At 38.3% G+C, this 19,580-nt stretch overlaps 1 protein-coding gene across 1 annotated transcript in view; it reads left to right on the plus strand.

Annotated features, from left to right (window-relative positions):
- Positions 1 to 19,580, plus strand: part of LOC139949619 (uncharacterized) — an 81,040-nt gene that overhangs the window by 42,266 nt on the left and 19,194 nt on the right. Inside the window, exons 5-15 of the mRNA XM_071948058.1 lie at positions 2,681 to 2,797; positions 4,399 to 4,521; positions 6,003 to 6,215; positions 8,189 to 8,314; positions 9,782 to 9,871; positions 10,325 to 10,447; positions 11,390 to 11,524; positions 12,701 to 12,832; positions 13,429 to 13,554; positions 16,016 to 16,136; positions 18,917 to 18,994. Of these exons, the coding sequence (XP_071804159.1) occupies positions 2,681 to 2,797; positions 4,399 to 4,521; positions 6,003 to 6,215; positions 8,189 to 8,314; positions 9,782 to 9,871; positions 10,325 to 10,447; positions 11,390 to 11,524; positions 12,701 to 12,832; positions 13,429 to 13,554; positions 16,016 to 16,136; positions 18,917 to 18,994 (1,384 nt within the window). The remainder of the gene's footprint in view (positions 1 to 2,680; positions 2,798 to 4,398; positions 4,522 to 6,002; positions 6,216 to 8,188; positions 8,315 to 9,781; positions 9,872 to 10,324; positions 10,448 to 11,389; positions 11,525 to 12,700; positions 12,833 to 13,428; positions 13,555 to 16,015; positions 16,137 to 18,916; positions 18,995 to 19,580) is intronic.

Consider the following 19,580-nt stretch of genomic DNA (forward strand, 5'->3'; position numbering starts at 1 on the left):
CAGAATTCCATATTTCCATCTGCGCAGATTCTTTTCTTATGGTAAGCAGAGCCATGAAAGTGGGCCCAGGCCAGTTGAACTATGCACTTTCGCCCACTAAGTGCATGCGCACGCCCTCTCTACCTATTGTATAGAGAGTGCACATGCGATTGTAGTAAGTAGGAGAGATATAGTTCATAATTCCATACACAACCACGGGCCCGCTTTAATAGTAACGAAACGGTCCCTTTAACTTCTAATCTGAATGCAGTATAATTTTGTCCATAAACTGCTCGTTGCCACAGATGTCGATTAACTACAATTACCCCTCGTTTTACAAGGTTGCTGGGACTAGACAAATGACTAATTCATAACAAAGAAACACAAAGCAGAAATGAGATTCTTGACTTCAGAATGTACTCTTAATAAAGCTGAACCTGGGACTGGTCAAATTACCTCTTTTTAACAGGAACATTAAAGGAACACGTTGCCTTGGATCGGTCGAGTTGGTCTTTGAAAAGCATTTGTTATAAAATGTATAAAGGTAGAAAGATGCTGTAAAAGTAGAATACAATGATCCACACAAACATGCCTCGAAATTGCGTGGTTTTCCTTTTACCTCGTCGACTAACACGTCGGCCATTTATGGGGGTCAAAATTTTGACTCCCATAAATGGCCGACCATGTTAGTTTGCACAGTAGAAGGAAAACCATGCAATTTGGAGGCAAACTAGTGTGGATCATTGTATTCTACTTTTAAAACATCTTTCCAACCATGCATTTTATAAAAAACGGTTACAAACGCTTTTGACCAACTCGTCCGATCCAAGGCAACGTGTTCCTTTAACAAAGAAACACAAAGCAGACATGAGATTCTGGACTTCAGAATGTACTCTTAATAAAGCTGAACCTGGGACTGGTCAAATTACCTCTTTTTAACAGGAACATTAATGAAGAGTACAGTTTAACAGTGAAACACAAAGCAGAAATATTTTGTCCAACTGCTCTTCACCACAGTCCTCTATTAACTGCAGTAAATCTCATTATAACAAGATCACTGGAACTGGCCAAATTACCTCTTCATTTATACAGGAATATTGTTGTAAGAGTAAAGCTTTAACAAGGAAACACTAAGCAGATATGAGATAAGCAGAACCTCTTTTTAACAGTGCTGTTTATTACAAGGGTTGCGATAGTCAAGGGTTGCATAGTTTTTGCTATGCCTTTCTTGAATGTATTGTATAGTCTCCTTTACACAGGGAAGATAATGTTCATGTTTATCATGACAATAAAATCTTCTTAATTTTTTTTTTTTTTTTAATCTTCAAGACTCTCCTGCATTTGTCACAACAGGGCGCGCTATCACCCCCAACGCCCTATCAACCACGAACCGCTATCACAGGAGAGTCTTGGCACATTCGTTAAATCTCCCCCCAAAATCGGGGGGAAACATAATGCGCGTGCGTAGGTTTCCCGCAGAGCCCACCCCTTTTTGGGGGGGAGATTTAACGAATGTGCCAAGACTCTCCTGTGATAGCGGTTCTCGGGTGATAGCGGTTCATGGTTGATAGGGCGTTGGGGGTGAAAGCGCGCCCTGTTGTGACAAATCCAGGAGAGTCTTGAACCAAGACTAGGGTTGCGACTGTACCATGCCACTGGTCATTGCCTTGGTGCCATTTAAATACTCCAGTCGAAATTTACAATTTCTTCATAGGGTGCCTTTGACTAGGGAGAAAATGCTTTGTATCCTTGCTCTTTTAAAATGTACAGGGCTGCTGTATATCAAAATTGTTAAAGGGGAATCGTTAAGAGGGGTGAGTGAACTGCTCATAAGGTAGCATGGGGCCACTCAGAACTGGTTTAATGCATGAGAGGGCCCCCTGAGAACGTTAGGTTCCAGACTCTCTGGCGTTCTTCACTGTCACTTCAACAAACTATGGACATCCATTAATGAACATCAAGCCATTGAAAAAAGGCAGAATCTCAAAGTATGCTCATTTTGTTGTAAATATACCAGCGCAGGAATATTCCAACTGTGTGTTTAGCTTGAAATAATAGTGGGTGCACATATTATGTGTTTTAAAAGGTGATGTAGATTAATTTTAGTCAAAGAAGTGGGCGAGACATAATTAAAGAAGACAAATAATCAATATTTAAATAAAGATAATAAATTGTAATGGATACAGAGCAAACATACCTGGGGGCATTTAACTAGGAGCCAAAAAGGCTTGTTTTGAATTGCCTGCTGACAAATACAAAACGAAAGAAGTTACAACAAAAACAAAAGCAACAAACAAACTAAAGTTTACAATTTAACTCAAAGAGGAATACGCTGAACGTAAATAACTATTGGATAATTAAACTTAAAAAGCATAAAACCATGAATTATTTGATAAGATGAGAAGACTATAACGTTAATTTTTTGAACTAAGTGGAGTGATATTGAGAAGAAATAACTAATTGGTGAGTTGTGCCTACAACACAGCAAATTTAAAAACCTGCAGAATGTAAAATGTTTCAGAACCTTTAATCCGACAAGTTCTGACAAACTATGGAAGCATTTTATTACAAATAACATTCTTTAGGTTTGCACCTGCCGAGTCCTTCGTCCCATCCAGTAGAGGTGTGGGAATATTTTGTTTCTGGCCAGCCCACGATCTTCACTTAACTGTGTGTACCTCCATCCCTTCCTTTTATTCAGCCAGCTTTGAGTGCTTGGAAGGATTTGTCAAGTGCGACAACCACTTATGTGTGTCCAAGTTCGACTGGTGCAACTTCTATGACAACTGTGGAGACGGATCAGATGAAGCTGTGTGTGGTTCGTAGCCATTTTGTTTCCTTTGTCGTTTAAAGGCTTTTTCCTAACTTTGGATTAATCTTAGGACGAGTTAAGTTGCGTAACCGTAGATGTTGGGATGCATTGAACCTATCCTAAGTTAGGATGGAATACTCGTCTTAACTTGAGATAGGATTAATCCTCACAATTTGTGAAATCGGCTGCTGGACACGTTTGATAATTGTCAAAGCCCAGGCACTTGGTGTATCCCAACATATGTATAAAATAACAAATCAGGGAAAGTTTTTACTCAATATTTCATCAAAGTTTCAAGAAAATAATGAAAGGAAAAACACCCTCGCTACACCAATTGATGTGTTTTCAGTTGTCTGAGTAAAGGCTTTAGGCCTGATGTCGTTCTCGAGATTCAAATATTTAAGTGAGATATTACTTCTTTCTCAAAAACTCAAAAACATGCATCTGAGGAGGTCATTTCTAACAATTAAGTTATACTACCAACAGCTCTCCCCTGCTCATTACAAAGTTACTTTTTATGCTAACAATTATTTTGAGTAATTGCCAAACGTGTCCAGTACCAATAGATGAATGTTACCAAAGCAGTGTTAGAAGGGCAATTTACTTGGACCTCTATAGACCTAGACTTGAAGACAAGTCGTTAGGCGCTGCCTATTTGTCTGCCTTTCATGCAACAGTCACAGTGCAATATTACACATGCAACAGTTGTAGGTAGCGCGGGGCGGCTCTAACTGACTCACACACACATACTGGGATCGAGGGTGTGTGTATCGTCCCCGTAGCTACACCGCGCTGTAACTACACACCGCGCTTAACTATTACCGTCTTTACTTCAAGACTACTATAGACCGTGCACGGTCATGCAGGTATTCAAACATTTGTGTGACCACGTTGGTCCCTCCTTGCTTTAATGTGTGATGGAAACAAACTCGCTCACTTAAACAGGTCGCGTTGCTCAAATACCGCAGGCAAGACTTGCACACTCAACTGGTGGCATAATGGAAAACATTGAGCACTGCTATATAGACCTTCATCATGGTGTTGCCATTTTGATTTTCAAATCTCTTCAATCTGCTGCATATAAATCATTTTCCTTAGCCGCTCCAGGACTGTGGAACCATCTTCACATCACCATACCCACCTCAAATTCACTGCCTGTTTTCAAGACAGCACTTAAAAAACATATTTTTCCTTAGTTTCTGTTTATTTCTTTTTTTGTTCATTTGTTGTATTATTTGCATTGCTATTGTTTGTCTAAAGCCCTGTGGTATAAATGAAATGGCGGAATATAAAAACACTTTGTATTGTGTTGAATTTCTCAAACAACCAAATTAAGAATCTGAGAAAAGCCTCTCTCACGCGGGAGCAATTTAGCAAACACACAAAAATTCACCATGCAATATCTCAAAACCCATATTTTAAATAAGTTGTTGCTTTCAGAACCACCCCCAACTCATTTAGAGATTATTATTACATGGTCTTACTGCAAACCTTACTGTATTGTTGCTATTACATTTATTACATGTACTTATTTGTTCGTTTGTATAGATCTATCTTGTTGTTATTTGTAATTATTTTTTTGGCATTTCCTATTGTGTAATGTACAGACAGGAGACAATGTTGGACGACGGAGTTTATCTGTGACAACCAAGAATGTATCAATTCCTTCTATGTTTGCGACGGGGTTGAAGACTGCCTGGATGGGAGCGATGAAAAGCAATGTTCTGAAAGTGAGTATAAATAGACCCATCCATTAAGCCCCGCCCCATTACGTATCGACCAATCACAACCGATTGCGCAACCAAAAGTCCGACAAATTAAGGTCTGACATGCGTGCGTGTTGTCTTGGCGCGCGCGGCAGAGTTGTGCAGAATGACATTGGAAGGGTTCTTGCTCACACGTGCCCCGTGGGCAGAGCCTAATGGATCGGTCTATTGCAACATCACACTTGGGTGTGCACCCCACTAAATAAGCTCCCATAGCATACAGTGCAAAATGCTAAATGTACAAAATTACATGAGAAATACCTGGAAGTCTCACAGCTTTTTACAGAAAGGGGGAAATTATTCATTGACCCTTAAACTTGTATCCTCTGCTCAATTTGATTTCGGGAGTCCCTAGGCTCGTCAAGTTATTCCCCCAAGTCAAAACATCCCCAAACCAGTGTAATTTTCCAAACGTCCCAGCATCAATCTTGGAAAAAATTTCCCTACACCTCTCAGCAAATAGGACCACTTGTCTAGGGCCTATTGTCATCCAAAATGCATCAAGTTGGAAGTCAACAACCCCCCAGGTCACAATTTGGCACAATTTGTACACTGAAACCTATTTTTGGAGCTCTCAAAACTGCCTTTATTTAGCGGGCGCACCCTTAGTCTCTGAAGCCACAGTTCTGGCTATTAGCAGTATATGGCGCCACCTACAGTTTGTTAACAAAAAACTACACAACTCTGACTTGACTTTGTGTTAACAGCGCTCACTTTAAAGTGCTTTTTACAAGTAGAACCATGGTAGAACCAAGTTATTCCCATAAACTTATAAGCTTCAGCCAAAAGTTTTGATTGGCAGTGGAGAGGTATTGGAAACCTCAGAACCTAGCACAGGCTGCCAGCAATCTGGAAGCCTGCTGCAAGAACAGATGGCTCCACTTTATCAGAGGGTAGGGCTGTATGTCTGTACAATTTTGAAAAGAGTGAAAACATTTTTTAGCCCCGCAACCCCAAAAAATGCCTAACTCTGACCCGACTTAAGCCCGGTTCATACTTCTTGCAAATTTTGATGTGAATTTGAGGTCACAACTCTGTTTCTGCAGCGATATTTGCAAGAGAGTTGAGCACAACTCAACTGCTGTGAATTATTCATTGCGAATATGAGATGTCAATATTCGTATCGCATTCGCAGGAAGTTTGAACCGGGCTTTAGTGTTAACAGAGCTCACTTTTAAAGTGCTTTTTTACCAGTTGGGGAGGTAGTACTTTCTGCACATCAAGTACAAGCCAGGCTTCTGATGGATTATACCCAATCCTACATCCGTATGGACTGTAAAGGGGGTAACCCTGTTTAGGCCCAACGGCCCCTTAGAAAGAAAATTTGATTGTAGCCCACACGTTGAGGTGGCCGCCAGGCCTTGTGTTTGGTGATTTGCACATAATAAAAAAGTGATTTCCACAGACTGATCCTAACATCATTCCTCCACATTTGACCCACACAGGTGACTTTGCGGACTGCGGCGACGGTACTCGAGTCCACCGGCATAACTTCTGCGATGGTCATGCAGACTGTGTCAACAACGAAGCAGATGAAGTGGGATGCAATTGCACTGATGTAACGCAATTCAAGTGCAACATAGGCAAATGCATACCCAGCGCTAATGTTTGCAACAAACTGTGCGACTGTTTGGACTGTGAAGACGAGTTGGACTGCGGTAAGCACAAATTTAAAAAACAACAACAAAAACAAGAAAATCCCCCAAAACCCAATAATATTATCATGATCATAAATAATTGAAATACAGATAAAAAAAAAAGTTAATTAGACTAAAAGTAAACACTTTTTTAAAGCATCTTTTAATTTTGACACAGTAAGGTACTGCTGTTGTTACTCAAATGAAGAACAGAAGACAGCCAGACTTTGTGCTGAATTTTACTGGCCCGACAGTAAAATCACTTGCCTCGGCATTTTCTACAGCTATACTCCTCGTTTGTGGAGTTTTTACCACTTCATATTCAAACATCTAGTTCCTTAAAGTCACCTGGAAATAGAATTGTTTTTTCTTTCAAACATAAGAGTATATGCTTACGAACAATAAAACAATTTTTTTTAGTAATTATTTGTCACGATTTATATGTCTAAAAAATATATAAAGTTGTTTGGGGGCTGACTCCGCCTACCCCTTTTGTGACGTTAATCGAGGCAGACTTTGCCTGCAATGCGTATAGTAAACACACGTGCAAAGTACATGTACGTCCAAGTCGTGAGTTGGTACATTTCAAAAAGTGTTTTTCTGCATTCAGCAGCAATACACCTGGTCGGCATTGCCGAAAAAAAAACAATTTTTTTTGTTTTTGAAATGTACAAACTCACGACTTGGTCCGAACATGTACTTTGCAATTGTGTTTACTCTACGCATTACAGGCAAAGTCTGCCTCGATTGACGTCACGAACAGCGCCCTCTCGGGTTGGGGTCTACTCTTAAATTTGTAAATAACATAAGAACTGATTTTTTAAAACCTTAGTTAACTGTTTATTCACATTCCACTCATCAAAACACATATATTAGTGACAAAAGCTTTATTTTGAAAAAATACCACTTCCAGGTGACTTTAAGTACTTAAAATCTTAACTTAAAATGCATTTGATGTCTCAGACCTTTTCTCGCTCATTGTAATTTGATGGTCATTTTCAATGTATAAATTTTTAAGTTAAGGCCGAGTAAAAAAAGAAACTTGTTTAGCGTCCCCGCCCGCTTCCTTTTTAGAGGCCGCCTCCTTTTTGTTATTATTTTTTTTTTTATATAATATGAAAAAAGGGTTATTTTAAGCGATCTCAGCTAAAACAATCTGAATGTCTTATCTGAATGTCTTGTCCAAAATGTTTCATTTATGTAGTGTGTGTTTGAGCAATCTTGTCCAAAATGTTTCATTTATGTAGTGTGTGTTTGAGCAATCTTGTCCAAAATGTTTCATTTATGTAGTGTGTGTTTGAGCAATACTGTCCAAAATGTTTCATTTATGTAGTGTGTGTTTGAGCAATAGAAAAAAACAATGGATGTTTGACATTTTAAAAAAGAATGGCGGCCGTCTTGAAATAAAAAATAAAAAATAAAAAGCCCCTCCTTCTTCCTTTTTTTGAGAAACCCGGACGCTAAACATGTTTCTTTTTTTTACTCCGCCTAATGTATTATTGTATGCGCCTCGGGCCCTCAATCAGTGGATATGTGTGCGTTATAAGTTTTGCTATTACTATCATTATTATTTTTGATTTTTGGGGTTGAACAAAGAATTGACTAGAGTGGGCTTCGAACAACGACCTCCGGATTAACGTGCCGGCGCTCTACCAACTGAGCTATCTAGCCCTATGTTGGCGGTGTCCCTATTTTGTCAATACCTTTGTTTGGGGGGTGCCAGTCAGAAGCCATACAACCGTTAAATGCCGTGTAGCCAGGGATCACACCCAAATTACGATACAACCTGGGAAGCGGCAGCCAGGGGATCACCTTAAGGGGATGCGACTTTTTGTTTCAGATATCAATATAAACCACAAGGGAAACTGACTGGGTAAATTATGAAATGATTTTGGGGGTTGAACAAAGAATTGACTAGAGTGGGATTCTATTCTATTTCTCCTATTATTATTTTTGTTAAACATAATGCAAATAATATGATTTCTTTTGTGCAGAGGACTGCAATCTAGAGGATCATATATACTGCCCGTTCCTCGATAAGCCACCGACGTGTCTGAACAAAAAATTCATTTGTAACGGTGTGCTTGACTGTGAGTTCCCTGCTGATGAGGTTGGATGCCGTGAGTATTCTTGAGTTAAAGGATTTTGATACCTTTTGTAGATTAAGTTTTTGCCCATGACATAAATCCCTACTCACTGTGAATGAAGATGTGTGTAATATAATTTACCTGTAGAAGTTTCAGCTTCATTTTAGTCGTCAGGTTTTTGAGGAAAACGAAAGTCACAGAGCAATGTTTTCAGAAGAGTCATGTAAATCATTCCGTTGGCAGGCTGATCAAGAAATTGTGTAAAATGGACTTTATGCCGGATTCTTTTAAGGAGAATGTACGAGAAAGTGTAGATTCGTGGATAGAATGTACGAACCGAGTCACAATTCTATATACACTTTAGAGTATATTCTCTGACTTTAACTGTTTCCCCAAATCTTTGTAATTTGCAAATGATGTTTCGTTACATTTGTAACTATTTTGCAAAATTTTTGAGAATATTGTAAAGTGCTTGCAACATTATCAAGTACAACGTTTTTATTAAAATTATGTTATTTATTAAAGTAAATTGTTTAACTGAAAAAAATGGTTTGGGGGCATTGAAATATAACATGTTTTCAGCTGAGTTTTTCACCTGATGTTATGTTTGATGTTATTTTTGGAAAGCCAGTCATTTTCAAGTTGAACTAAAACTTCAGTTTGTACCCTCAACTGTAGATTCCTGATGAATCTACAGTTGAGTGTAGAGTAAAAATAGTCTACAGTTGAGTGTAGAGTAAAAATAGTCTACACTTTCAACAAAAGTGTCGTCAAATAGTTTAATGGTTATTTGCGCCACTGTTCAGAACCACTTAGACCAAAAGATGGACTTTTCAATTTTATACACAGTTTGCCAGGGCCGAATTTCAAACAGCTTTTTGTGCAGAAAATACTGCCGGACAATTTGCCTTGCAAAGCAAATATTGAGTGGGGCACCAGCCACCCAATGCACGCTTAATTTAATTCTGGCTGGTAACCCAGTTCTGCTATGAGCAAAACCGTTATGTGTATATAGCAAAGTTTTGTGCTTATAAGCTTTATCAAATTAGGCCCAGATATTGTAGCTCCTCCACCTTTAAAAGTTTCAAATCCAACTTTCTGTATGTTATTAATTTTGCTTTTTACCCATACATTGATGTGTGTTAGCACTGTATATTTAGTACTTTCCCGAGTCCTGTGAAAAAAATATCACAGGCATATTACTCTGGTGGGATTCGAACCCATGACCCTTGCAATACCAACTAGACTACTGGGACTGCCTGTAGCTACTGGGCAATCTCGGTAGTCTAGTTGGTAAGACACTGCTCTAGATGTGCAAAGTCATGGGTTGGAATCCCACCCGATTAATATGCCTGTAATATTTGTGCACAGGACGCGGGAAAGTACGGAGTATACAGTGCTAGCACACATGGGTAAAAAACAAAATTAATATTCTTTACCCCCGATGCAAATTTAACATCTACATGTATTATGTATCTTTATGTTCTCTGAAACACATAGCTGGTACTGGTGCCCCAATGGATTGTAGAGTTACCTGTAGTGAAGGGGACGGACGCTGCCTGTCAGTTCTTGAGGAACATAACATGTGCAGTAAGTACAATTGTGATTAACTATTTTACAACATTGTTTGTTCCTTTGTTCATTCACCATAGATCTTGTAATTTCGCAGGTTTTTGTTTTTTGGGGGGGGATTGGAGTATTTTAATTAATTACCAATTAACTGTTTATGCAAACAATTATTTTGAGAGGTTAAGACTCTCCGTTATCTACTTGTTTAAAAAATGGGGGAAAAATGGTGCCTTTAACAGTATTGTTAAGTTTGTTTGTTGGTTGGTGCATTTGTTTGTTCGTTTGGTCACCATAGATCTTGTAGTTTGGCAGGTTCGATGAGAGCTATTTTAAGTGTCGTCATCATGGGTCATCACGTCAGTAGCACCGTTGGGGTTTGAAGATTTTGCATTCCATGTGTTATAGTCTGGATGATTCCACACACAAAAATCAGTTAGATTAAACATGTTTCTTTGATACTATATTTTATACTAGTGTCGCCATCAGATGAATGTCAACCGGATGAGTTTCGATGCAAGAACGGTGACTGCTTCAATTATACCTTCAGATGTGATGGAGTTGGAGATTGCTATGACGGATCAGATGAGGAAAACTGTGGTGAGGACTAATCATTAAAGGAACGCGTTGCCTTGGATCGGAGGAGTTGGTCTATAAAAAAGCGTTTGTAACCGTTTGTTATTAAATGTATATGGTTGGAAAGATGTGTTCAAAGTAGAATACAATGATCCACACAAGTTTGCCTCGAAATTGCGTGGTTTTCCTTTTACTGTGCAAACTAACACGGTGGGCCATAAATGGCCGACTGTGTTAGTCGACGAGGTAAAAGGAAAACCGTGCAATTTCGAGGCATGTTTGTGTGGATCATTGTATTCTACTTTTACAGCATCTTTCTACACATATGCATTTTATAACAAACGCTTTTCAAAGACCAACTCGACCGATCCAAGGCAACGTGTTCCTTTAATTTGCAAGGAAAAAATCAAAGTGGGGGGGGGGGGGGGAGGACGTAAATTGATCTCATAGTTACAAGGAAGGTGCGGGGGAATCTTTTGCCTAGATTAGGTTTAAGGCCTTTAAAGGCACTGGGTTGGATTTCACAAAGAGTTAGGACAAGTCTTATCTCGAGTTAGGACCAGTTACTCGTAGTAACTAAGGACTATCCATGCAATTTGTATACCTTCTAGGACTAGTCCTAAGCTAGGACTAGTCCTAACGTTTGTGAAATCGACCCCCAGGACACACTTGGTAGTTGTCAACATATGCATAAAATAACAAACCTGTGAAAAATTGGACTCAATAAGTCATAGAAGTTGAGAGATAATAATGGAAACTGAATTTGGGACCTCAAATTCATTTCAAATATTTTAATCATAAATTACTTCTTTCTCAAAAACTACGTTACGTCAGAGGGAGCCGTTTCTCACAATGTTTGATACTATCCACTGCTTGTTACCAAGTAAGTTTTGATGCTTTCAATTGTTTTCAGTTATTACTGTGTCCAGTGCCTTTAACGATGGTTTCTATTTGTATTCCTCACAGAGTCGTTTGAATGTCCAGAACACAAGCGAAAGTGTGCAGGAGGTATTTGCATTTGGGAGACACGGTGGTGTGATTTTACATCGGACTGTTATTATTACAAGGGGAGACCAGACTTATCGGATGAGAACAATTGCAGTAAGTATATTCATGTGTATTCTGATTGTAAGTTTAATTAAAATCCTTCATTAAAGTTTAAGGCTGGCTCCAGTGTTAAATTCATGTAGCTGCAAATCTACTAAAAAGAGATCTATGTACATGGGGTCTCCTCAAATCTCACTTGATTCTACTCCCTCATGCAAAGTTCATTCTCTTACAGGAATGAATAGTGCATTCGCACAAAGTTTTAGTTCGTTTGCACTATTGCAAAGCAGAGGTTTTTTCTTTCTTTCTCAGTTAGTTTTTTTTCTTCGTTTAGGTATATAAATAGGCCAACTTCTCTCACACTCTTCAGTCTTCTGACGATGACCAGAGCAAGCTAGTCAAAACTTTGAGAACAATTAAAAACTCACTCCGTGGTAGTGAAGTAACGAGATGTTCCCTCCATCCACTAAAGCAAAAGTTGCATTCCTGGTTTATTTTCTACATTCCGACCCAGGTAGTAGTTAAAAAGTAGGACAGTCCTTTTCAGAACAGAGAAGTCTCCCGAATTCCAAAAAAATCGACTGGGAGAATATAAAGCAAGACAAGTTCTCAAAAACATAATCTACCTGGCAAGTAGATACACACATGGTTATTATAATTTGTGTTTATTCATTGATTGTCTGACAGCGCTTTGTAACTTTTGTGAAAAGCACTTTGTAAATATTATACACATATTGACTGGCAACGAGGTAACTAGTATACGTCTATTCCTATGAGGGACCTTGAGTGACCAGAAGAGCGACCTATTTAGAAATAGGCCCCTCTTCTGGTCACTCACAGGCCCGAGGGGGAATAGACGTACACTTGTTACTGATTTATGCCAGTCAATATGTGTTTTATAACACAACTTGGTCTTAAAATGTCAAATAAGAACAGAAAAAGGAATTTTGTAGTTTGTTCACGGTTCAAGTCAAGAGAGGGCGCTGTTACCGCGGGCACTATTTGCAAAGACTAGTGCCCGCTTTGGTACTATTTCCGCAAAACACGCGCGCGCGATCACTAGCCTATATTAGTTCATCCCACATGACCGTGTTTCAGCCAAACAGAATACAGGAAAAGCAAGAGGTGTGTTTTAATAATTAATATTTTAATTATTACCACAAATCAAATATGCATCAATTGTTCTTATTTTTGGCAAGTGATTTCATACAGTTTCCCCTTATGTTTTAGCCCACAGAGCGTGCAACGAAGACGAATTTCGCTGCAAAAATGGACAATGTATTGAAGCCTGGCGACGCTGTTTCGCTGATGTGGATGACCATAAATATGGATGTTTAGATCAATCACATCTTAAGAATTGCCGTAAGCAGTTATAAAAATTATAATAATAATAATATTTTGTAGTTATTGAACGCCTAATATCAATTTATCTCGAGGCGCTTCACAAAGTATATTAAACAATCTCACAAGTCAATTAAATTAATTACAATAGACTGAATTGTCTTATTCTAAGATTAAGACACAAGCTAGTTAATTATATGCTCTATACACATATTAAAAAGAAATAAATTGTGATTCAATAACTAGACGACAAAACTTATTCTTATCTTTGTGAAAACAGCGGTTAGCTGGTAGGATTCAAACCCGCAACCATGTGATTGCAAGTCCTGCAGTCTAACCACAACCATGATGAATGGACTAAAAAAAATTTAAAATAACCCCTAGCCTCAATTGCATAAAGCCTGTAAGCACAAAAACTTGCCAAGCAAAGAAAAGTATATTGCTTAACAGAAACAGGTTACCGGCCAAAATTACTTTAAGTTTACATTCTTGTGACTGGTGCCCCACTCAGTTTTTGCTTAGCAAAGAAATTTGTCAAGCAGTATTGCCTGCTAAACAGCTTTATGAAATTTAGCAAAAATAAAATTGTTGGATTTGCTTGTTTGTTGACATTGCAGGTGATTTTGAGTGTTTGAATGGGACTGTCAAGTGTACTCGATCCTACTGTATACCAGAGACGTTTATCTGTGACCGGAAAATTGACTGCATGGAATCATGGTCAGATGAAGCATTGGCCTCATGCTGTGAGTTTTAAGATACAGGTTTTTTCTTTGTTTGGTGATAGTTTTGTTTATAATATGTGACAGGCTCTACAAAAATGAGTCGCTTGTGGCACAACCCACTTTCCTGTACAGGGCTGTTGAGTGATGGAAGGGTGAACAAAAATGATTTTTTGGTATGTGGTTTTATGCTTCTTTAGGGTCTATATTTTTCAAATTTTCTTCAGTAAAAACTCTCTTTTTGATTGATAAAGGTAAATAAAACCTGTTCTTTTTGATCATCCCTTGGACATCAATAGTTGATGTTTTTATTAAACAGGCTGTTTCCACAGTATGGGTTATTTTCAGATTATGGCATAATCTTTTATTCAAAAGGTCATAACTATTGAACCAACCATCACACAAGTGTGTAAGATATGTCAGAATGAAGCCTGTGGTAGACTCTTTTCAGCCGTGTTTAAAACCCAATAAGTTAATTTCCCCCCTTGTGACTCATTTTCACATATTGTAGTTCTTTGAAATTTTTATTTATGCACCTTTCAACAGAAATTATCTCTGCCCTTATAATAACAAATAAAAAAAACTGGCATTTAACCTCACACACCGATGTGTGTTATTAGCACTGTATACTCGGTACTTTATCCCGGACAAATAATGAAAGACTCATGACACAAGGTATTTGTTGTTCGCTGTCTAGCACGGACTGGGTCAAAATTTATTTCTCTCAATTTACTCTTTCGTTCAACGGAAAACATTTCAACAATGAAAGGAGGCAGGCAACTCAAAAGGTTAAAACAAAAGTGGACAAAAAGCCACTACACACAATTCTTTACCTCCAGTGATAATACTTGAGGAACTTCCTGATGTCTATCAGGAGTCTAAGAATTATTCAATTCAAATAAGTTCGCTGCGGACTTACAATACACATTGCATCCCAATAAACGGGTTTGGAAGTGTCTACTCCAAAGCACTGACTCCACCACACGGTGTCTATTACCGGTGACGCCAAAGGGACCTGGCAATAAAAACAAGCATGCACATGAGATTTAATGGCTGACACCTTAATTCTTGTCTCTTGTTATAAGTACACATGTATACATAATACATCACCTGCTCCGAGCGTCTGCCGAAGCATTTCTCATAGGAGTCTACCTGAAAGAAACTATGAATTCAAGCTAATTATTTATATTTTATCATAATTTAAGTCAGTTTTTACAAACCACCTTTTCCCCACATATCATTCAATCACTGGTTAGCATTGTAACTATTTTGCAGAGAACAACCTTAATCCAGATTTTAATGTATCATCGTCGAGGGTGATATTATCAATTGCTGATATAAATGTGTCTTTATTATGGGAGAGGTGGGTGGGGAGAAAAATTATTTTGACCCTCTCTATCCGTTGCCGAGACAGAGAGTGAACTGCAACAATGCTTACCGAAGCGTTATCGACCTACACGCCGGTTGTGATTGGTTCTTCAAATTGATAGAACCTTTAAAACACGCATCATGATTAGTCCAGACCGTGCGTCTCCAAAACAAGGAGACAATGAGGCCTAGTGGACCGGATCACTATTTGCCGTGGATAAATGAGTTTTTCTTCGATGCTCGAAATAAAACTTTATTCTTGAGTTGTGCTAGAATATAGGATTTGAACTGCCTCTAGCTAGTTGGTAAGACACTGCTCTAGAAAAGACCAATCCATTAAGCTCCGCCCTATTTCGTATTGATCAATCACAACGCAAGGAAGGTCCGACATATAAGGTCCGACATGCCTGCGGGTATGCTTGGCGCGCGCGGCAGATTGTGCAGAAAGGCATTGGTGAGGCTCACGTGTTCTTGCTCAGGAAAGTACTGAGTATACAGCGTAACACACATCGATGTATAAGGAATGATACAACTATATTATTCCCGGGGCTCTTCTACCCAAAGAAATAAACTTAGGACATTCAGGACGTTTAAAAGGAATTTCGAGATAGAGCCATACCTAAGTTATTTGTACAATCCTCAATTATCGTCACTGCTTAACAAGGTTTAGGTGTTCAGCACATGAATTACAAGTTGAGGTTGGGAGATATACTGGTGTAGAATTTAAGGATCGTATATGTATGCACTGCTTAGAAGATGTTAAAACGAAATTCATTTCATTTGTTTTTGCCCAATGTTTACTGCATTCAGAAAGAATATTTTTTGTACGATACCATTGGTCAAAGATACACCGAATTTAGTATCTTATCTGATAATGACAAGGTTATTTTCCTAATGAGTTCTCAGAAAACCATTATGAATTGTGTTGCGAAGTACATATTTTCTGCTTTTACGTTAAAGGAGACCAAAACATAATTTAATATTTTGTTCTTGCTCACCTCTCCTTCTTTGTTATATTATAAGTTTAAATTTTGTTAACCCAGGATATGGGGTTTGTTCCGTTTTGGGAATAAAATTTGATTACAATACAATGCAATTGTTACCATGTTCCAAACAGTTCAGGAGTGCTCTGCTGATGGATGCAACTGCTCCGGACACATCCAGAACTGTGAAAACTTAAACTTGAACAGTATTCTACTTGATCCTGATCATTATGATTTTAAGGGTAAAACACACTTGTGAGTATGATGTTTACATTCTTAAAGCCATTGGACCCTTTCGGTTCAGAAAAAAAAGAAAAAAAGTTCACAGATTTACAAATAACTTACAGGGTTTACAGAAGGCAATGGTGAAAGACTTCTCTTGAAATATTAGTCCATGAAATGCTTTACTTTTTGAGAAGACAGCAAAACAATATAAATTCTCGTGAACGAGAACTACGGATTTATTTTAAACACATGTCATGACACGGCAAAACGCCCGGAAACAAGGGTGGGGTTTTCCGTTGTTTTCTCCCCACTCCGATGACCGATTGAGCCTAAATTTTCACAGCTTTGTTATTTGATATAGAAGTTGTGGTACACAAAGTGTGGGCCTTGGACAACACTGTTTACCAAAAGGGTCCAATGGCTTTAAAGGCAGAATATACTTCAAAGTATCAAAGATCATTATCGTTGATATCTGTTTGTCAAAGATCACTTTCCTTACTTGATGTATCCAACCAAATTCATTAAATATCAAACCTGTGATAATTTGAGCTGAATTGGTCACTTAAGTTGCAAGAAAACCATAGAATAACAAGTACATAATTGTTTGCTTTCAGATGCCGGAGAAAGGCTTCACAAAACTTTGGGCTTAATTGGTCATCGAGTTTGAAGTCCAATCATGCCCAAATTTTTGCAGGTTTTTTATTTGATGCGTATGTAAAGTTGCAAGAAAACCAAAAAAGCAAAAACACTCATGCTGCTTAAAATTGTGTACTTTCAGATGCCACAGAAAAACGTCATGCTTGAGGCCTTTCTCAGAATCAAATTTCCGGGTTGAAAAAATTTCCTCTTTCTAAAAAAAATACATGACTTCAAGAGAAGGTTTTATCAACAGCTCTGTGCTCTTGACCAAGTAATTTTTATGGTCATTAACTTGTGTAGCAATTACCAAAAGTACAACCTGCCATGAAGCAAATCATTAATCCAAGTATTCGTACAATTTTATGATCATCAATATGAGAGCTACACGTAGTTCTGGTGCTTAAAGGAACACGTTGCCTTGGATCGGTCGAGTTGGTCTTTGAAAAGCGTTTGTTATAATATGCATATGGGTAGAAAGATATTTTTAAAGTATCATACAATGATCCACACAAACATGCCTCGCAATTGCACGGTTTTCCTTTTACCTCGTTGACTAACACGGTCGGCCATTTATGGGAGTTGAGTTTTTGACGCCCATAAACGGCCGACCGTGTTAGTTCGCTCAGTAAAAGGAAAACCACGCATTTCGAGGCAAACTTGTGTGGATCATTGTATTCTACTTTTAAATTATCTTTCCAACCATATGCATTTTATAACAAACGGTTACAAACGCTTTTTTATAGACCAACTCGTCCGATCCAAGGCAACGTGTTCCTTTAAGACAATTTGATAATTATGCAGCATTGATACGAAAAGGCGGAAACGACAAGATCGCCATTTCCTCCCAATTATTTCTTGATTGTTAATTTCTATTTGATGTATTTTTTTTAAAAACATATTTGATGTTGGCATGTGCAATTCAGTTTTTTAACTGCGAGACATATGTTTTAATAAACCATTTTTAAATTGAATTGAAATGAATATGAAAGCTCACCGTTGGTAGGCATAAACTGTACGGAGACAGATCAGTATGTAATGACAGCTAGGGGATTGTGTGCTTTCAGATTGTCAAGATAATCCTCAGTTTTACTTACCAGCGTTGCCTAATATCTGGACATGTGTGTCTATTAATATACACTGTTCTTCTTGCAACAACAAAAGGAAATAAACTAGACAATTCAATTCAATTTGTTTTTTACAATTCTTTGCACATTATTATTTACAATCATTTATATTTGCAAATACTCTTAGTATCAAATTCAGTTGAGTCTTCACTAGTATATGTACAATTTCACGACTGCTTTTCAGTGAAGACTCTCATTCAGTTCAGTTGGTCAATACTTTCAAGTCGTCACAAATTTATGTACAATCACGATATAATTATCAGTTGAGGACTTCCAACCAGTTCAGTGGCTACAGTAACAATAATAATAATAATATATTTAATAATAATAAGACTTGTAATGCGCACGTATCCACCCTGCTGGGTGTTCAAGGCGCAGGAACCCTACAGTAAGCCTGCTAGAAAAGACTTCATGCCTGAAGCCTTTCTAAGATTTCAAGAGTTCTCCAGTGCGCTTTACTGGAGTATGTTTTCATGGTCATTAATTTGTGGACAAATAACCAAAAGTACACTTGGCCTTCAGCCCTGCATTGATATCTGTAAACTCAATAAATACAACCATCTCCACTTTCAGTAAATTAAATGAAACTCAGTTGATAAAACATGAGCTTCATTGCAGTATGCAGTCTATCATTATCAAGAGCACTGTTTATAAAGAGGTTTTGCTTTATAAAGATGACATTCTGAAGCCTATAGTCTCATTTCTACTTTGTGTTTTATCGTTAAGCTGTACTCTTACAACAATGTTCCTGTAATGAAGAGGTTATTTGGCCATTACCAGTTATCTTGTTATAACGACAGTCGACTGCATCCTCACTAAATACACTGCAAAAACTCCAAGAGGGAAAGAAGATGGGCAGAGTACATATTTGAAAACATAAAGTCCATGGTTTATTTCAAAGCCAACACTCCCTCAACAGAGAATTATTACATGGTTGTACTTGCAAGTTTACTATTGTTTATAGTTAATTCTTACGTTATTCTTGTATTTGCCGACATACAATTCCGTTTTGCTTATGAAGCTTTTTTTCTATTCACTAACTTGTAGCTACCTGGCTGGCAACCATTTAAGTTTTCTACTGGAGAATGAAACAGCATTGGCGGGAGTGAGAGGAATGGTCTATCTGTAAGTGTTACTTCACTTTATTGATCATGTTGTGGCCGAACCAATCAGTGCAACGGACTGGAGTTCTGCAAGCTCTGGCTACATTTAGCCCTATTGACCATAGAATTATATATATAAACTAGTAGAGGGCGCACGAGTGATGCTTCGTGCACAAACGCCACGGGACCGCAAGATGACAAGCGCGTCATTCTGCACGCGCGTTGAATATGAAATACACGTTTGAGGTTTTTTTATTGAACGCTCACGCGATGCTGTTTGTTCAACTAACAAAATGGACGCTCAAACACACGCTGTTTTGCCAACTTAGAAAATGGCCGCCTGCTTGCATACCGGGGCGTGTATATAGGCCAGTGCGTGCTCTAGTTCTTATATATAACTCTATGCTATTGACCCATTTCACCTGACGTCATCAGCAGAAAAATCTTGAATGCGCCATACTGGTGGGCAATTTCACTGTGCGTTTTTATATTGACTCTATGCTGCGCGTTATGCAGTAAAGTGTGCATTTTAGGCGACGCGGCGTTAATACACGTAAACCTAACTGCCCACCAACATGATGAGCATGGCATTGGTCGCCGCGTGTGAT

This window comes from Asterias amurensis, chromosome 17 (genome assembly GCF_032118995.1).
Source record: "Asterias amurensis chromosome 17, ASM3211899v1".
NCBI lineage: Eukaryota > Metazoa > Echinodermata > Asteroidea > Forcipulatida > Asteriidae > Asterias > Asterias amurensis.